At 36.6% G+C, this 3,806-nt stretch overlaps 1 protein-coding gene across 1 annotated transcript; it reads left to right on the top strand.

Annotated features, from left to right (window-relative positions):
- The first annotated feature begins 2,338 nt into the window (after positions 1 to 2,338).
- LOC132164046 (tetrapyrrole-binding protein, chloroplastic) lies at positions 2,339 to 3,501 on the top strand. Its single transcript, XM_059574457.1, has one exon. It carries the CDS (start codon positions 2,359 to 2,361, stop codon positions 3,229 to 3,231), a length of 873 nt encoding a protein of 290 aa, XP_059430440.1. The 5' UTR covers positions 2,339 to 2,358; the 3' UTR covers positions 3,232 to 3,501.
- Positions 3,502 to 3,806: the final 305 nt, after the last annotated feature.

Consider the following 3,806-nt stretch of genomic DNA (forward strand, 5'->3'; position numbering starts at 1 on the left):
TTTTGGAGTTTGGCCTGTTGTCGGCCCTTTTTTGAACCTGCATTCACCAGCCACTTGCCACCGTAGTTGGCCATCCGCCAGCCTCTATCTTCTTTGGCAGCCTCCACCATCTACGACTCGTTCCCAACCTCTGCCACCGCCATCATCATTATTTCAGATTTCAAACTCAAGGTTCTAGAATATTCCTCTTTGAGTTTGAGGGGATGTTAGAATATACGGAAAATATTATATTTTCCGTATATTCCATAATTATGTTAATATCAAATATTCTCTATTTATGGGTTGATTGTAACAAATATTGAGATTGTAATCAAATCAAGGATATTTGATTACTATACTTGTATTTAGACATTGTCTTATAAATAGGAACCTTTGTATTGTAGACAAATCAAAGTTAATGAGCAAAATGTAGCTCTTAGGGGTATTCCTAGTGGTGGACGTAGATGTCTAACACCGAACCACCCGTAAGTTCTTTGTGTTTATTTTTTGTATTGCTTCCGCTCTTATTTGAGTCAAAGGTTGCATGATGTGAGCCATTCATTTATTTTATTAAATGGAAGCGCATATGTTGTTACATATTCGAATGTGAGTAGAGCTCCACCTATCGCCATTGCTGCCACGCGCTTCCACGTGCTGCCACTCGCCAGTCACCTTAATCCTTCTCGGTTGTAAACTACATATTTTTTAGCTCTTGCCTAAAAAATTAAAAAAAAATCAAAAAATCAAAAATCAAAAATCAAAAATCAAAAAAAAAAAAAGAAAAAGAAAAAGAAAGGAAATTGGTTAAAAAAAGAGATATGCTAGAATCTAATAAAAACTCCATATTTTGTTCATAAAAGTTCATGTGGCAAGATACCACATCATCTTCTTTTTGTTTTAGAAATGCTAGAATCTAATAAAAACTTCACATTTTGCCCAAAAAAGTTCATGTGATAAGATGCCACATCATATTTCTTGTAGACGGAAAAAGACAAAATAAAAAAAAGATGATGTGGCATCTTGCCATGTGGACTTTTATGGGCAAAATATGAAGTTTTTATTATATTCTAGCATATCTCTTTCTATTTTGTCTTTTTCCCTCCACAAAAAACATAATGCGGCATTTTGACACATGAATTTTTATGAGCAAAATATGGAGTTTTTATTAGATTCTAGCATTTCTCTTAAAAAAAGGGAGCCCAAGTGGCTTATATTTGCCTTATGTGGCAATCTTTCCACCTTTTGTTGGCCTAGTCATTTAACCTTTTGATGGAATTGTTTGATAACTCAGGCCCATTTTTGGCTCAATGTTAGCCCATTTTATCGACCCAAGTTGACCTTATATTGGCCCATTGTACTTGGGTTTGGTCAACTAAATGTTTTAAGGTTTATCCGTGAGTTATTATAATATAATCATGTGATTAGCTATCTCTCCTTAATATTATTATTATGATTATTATTATTTTAAATCAACCGATCCAAACTCAATTTGCATGAGATACATTGGAGGTTCAAAACTATCGTGCCCAATAGTCGGGACTCACTATCATTAGTATTTAGTAGGGGCGAAACTACAGTTAAAAGGTTTTTTTTTTTTTTAAATAAATAAATTTTTAATCCCTCTATTTTCTTTTTTAAATTTTATTATTCTTACCTAAAATAACAATTCCGCCGACGATCATTATCAGCTTTTGAATTCTGACGACAAAATAAACAAACAATCTCACAGTTGTCGAAACAATGCATCCGGTCGGCATTCTCTCCCCCAACAGTAGAACTACCAGTACCTGAGGATCATTTTCCTGTTTTATTACGTGGACCAAAACAACTGGTCAAAAAGCAACCAAAAATACTATAAATATTTTCATTGCATTTTTTAATATAATAAAAAAATTATCATTAAATTTTGGGGTGAAGTAAAATAGAACGCTGGTGTGTTAAGCACGCCAAGCAATTTTTTTTTTTTTATTAAAGTATTAAAAATTTTATTTTTTTGCCTAGCGTGCTTAACACGCCCGCATTGTGTGTATCACGACTCTAAATTTTGTATCTAATAATAACTTTCATTAGTACGTCACGAGACAAGAAGAGAATATAAATATACATTTGGAAGTGAAAGGTCTTTTCCAGCTTTAAAAAAATAATTTTTAATCTTTAACTTTATTATTATTTTTTTAAAAAAAGTGTTTTTAATTTACTTGATTAAATGATATGATACGTTCTTTTTGTCCCCTTTATTTTCTGTGGGGCGATGGCAGTATATTGTCTTGTAATTTTGTGTGAAAAGATAGTTTATTATCTATAAACAATAATGTATATATATATCTCTTAGCCTCACCCAAAAATAGCCAATCAAAATCGTTCCCTGTATTTCTCCCGATGAGCTCTTGTTTACCCTCTTCACTCCTTTCTTATCTTCCTCCAAGCACTCATTTCCACCCAAACCCATCACATTCCTCTCTGAAGCAAATGGCCGCCACCACCAACTCCCTCCAATCCCTCCACCACCACCACTCCCTCCTCAAGTGCCACGTCACAGACACTCCTCCTCCCTCCACCCTCTCCTCCTCTCTCTTTCTCAATCCCACCACCACCACTTCTCTCTCCCACTCCATTTCCTCCTCCGCCACATTCTCTACATCCCCCGCCACTTCCTCCTCCACGCCCTCCACCTCTCAAGCCATCTCCTTCGACGTCCTCCAAGACCACCTCGCCAACAAAAAGTTCCGCCAGGCCGACGAGGAAACCCGCCGCCTCCTCATCGTCCTCGCCGGCGAATCCGCCCAAAAGCGCGGCTACGTCTTCTTCTCCGAGGTCCAGTTCATCCCGGAAGCCGACCTCAGAACCATCGACGACCTCTGGAAACAGCACAGCAACAACAAATTCGGCTACAGCGTCCAGAAGAGAATCTTCGAGAAAGCAGAGAGAGATTTCTCCAAGTTCTTCCTCAAGGTTGGGTGGATGAAGAAGCTCGACACTGAGATCGAGCAATACAACTACAGAGCTTTTCCTACAGAGTTCGTCTGGGAGCTCGCCGATGATACCCCGGAGGGTCATTTACCGTTGACAAATGCTTTGAGAGGGACCCAGTTGCTCAATAGCATTTTCAATCATCCAGCCTTTGCAGCCATGCAAGGAGAAGATAAGGAAGATGATAAACTTGTTGAAGAAATCAACAGCATCGATAATGGCGGACTGAATGGGTCGAAGCCCTTGAGCAAGACACTTACCAGACCAGACTACAGCTTTTGAGAGTATGAAAATTACTCAATTTCCATGCCCATTATTATATACACAGCAAAATATCAATTGGGTTTGGGTTTTTATATGTAATATATGCATTGCAAGTGGTTGATTGATCACTATTTTTTTTCTCCAGTCTCTCTGTTTTGTTCTCCTTCCCTTCATTTTCATCTTTTTCTTTTTCTTTCTTTACTTATATTTGCTTGTCTTATATTACAAAGAACAATGTACCATTGGGTCTTTTTTATTTTTCATATAAAATAAAAATATAACTTATGGGGGACGTGGGAGAATGTGCCATTAACTAAATCTCTATTGTTTTGGTTGATGAGGACAAAAGCAAAGCTTGCCCTTTTTCGTTGTTTTGCCTGTTTGTTTTGTGATTTTTTGTGTGTAATTTTGGAATGGGAATCGAGTACCGAGTATTTTCCCATGGGAAGTATATATATATATATAGAACGTGTGGATGTTACCAATTATGCAATACAAGTATAATGTTAGCCTTAAGTTAAAGAAAATAATAATAATAATAATAATCCTTTAATTTAAAAAGGAATTTCTTTGGATCTAATTGAATAAGTGAT

The sequence above is a fragment of the Corylus avellana genome, chromosome ca1, assembly GCF_901000735.1.
Source record: "Corylus avellana chromosome ca1, CavTom2PMs-1.0".
Classification (NCBI taxonomy): Eukaryota; Viridiplantae; Streptophyta; class Magnoliopsida; order Fagales; family Betulaceae; genus Corylus; species Corylus avellana.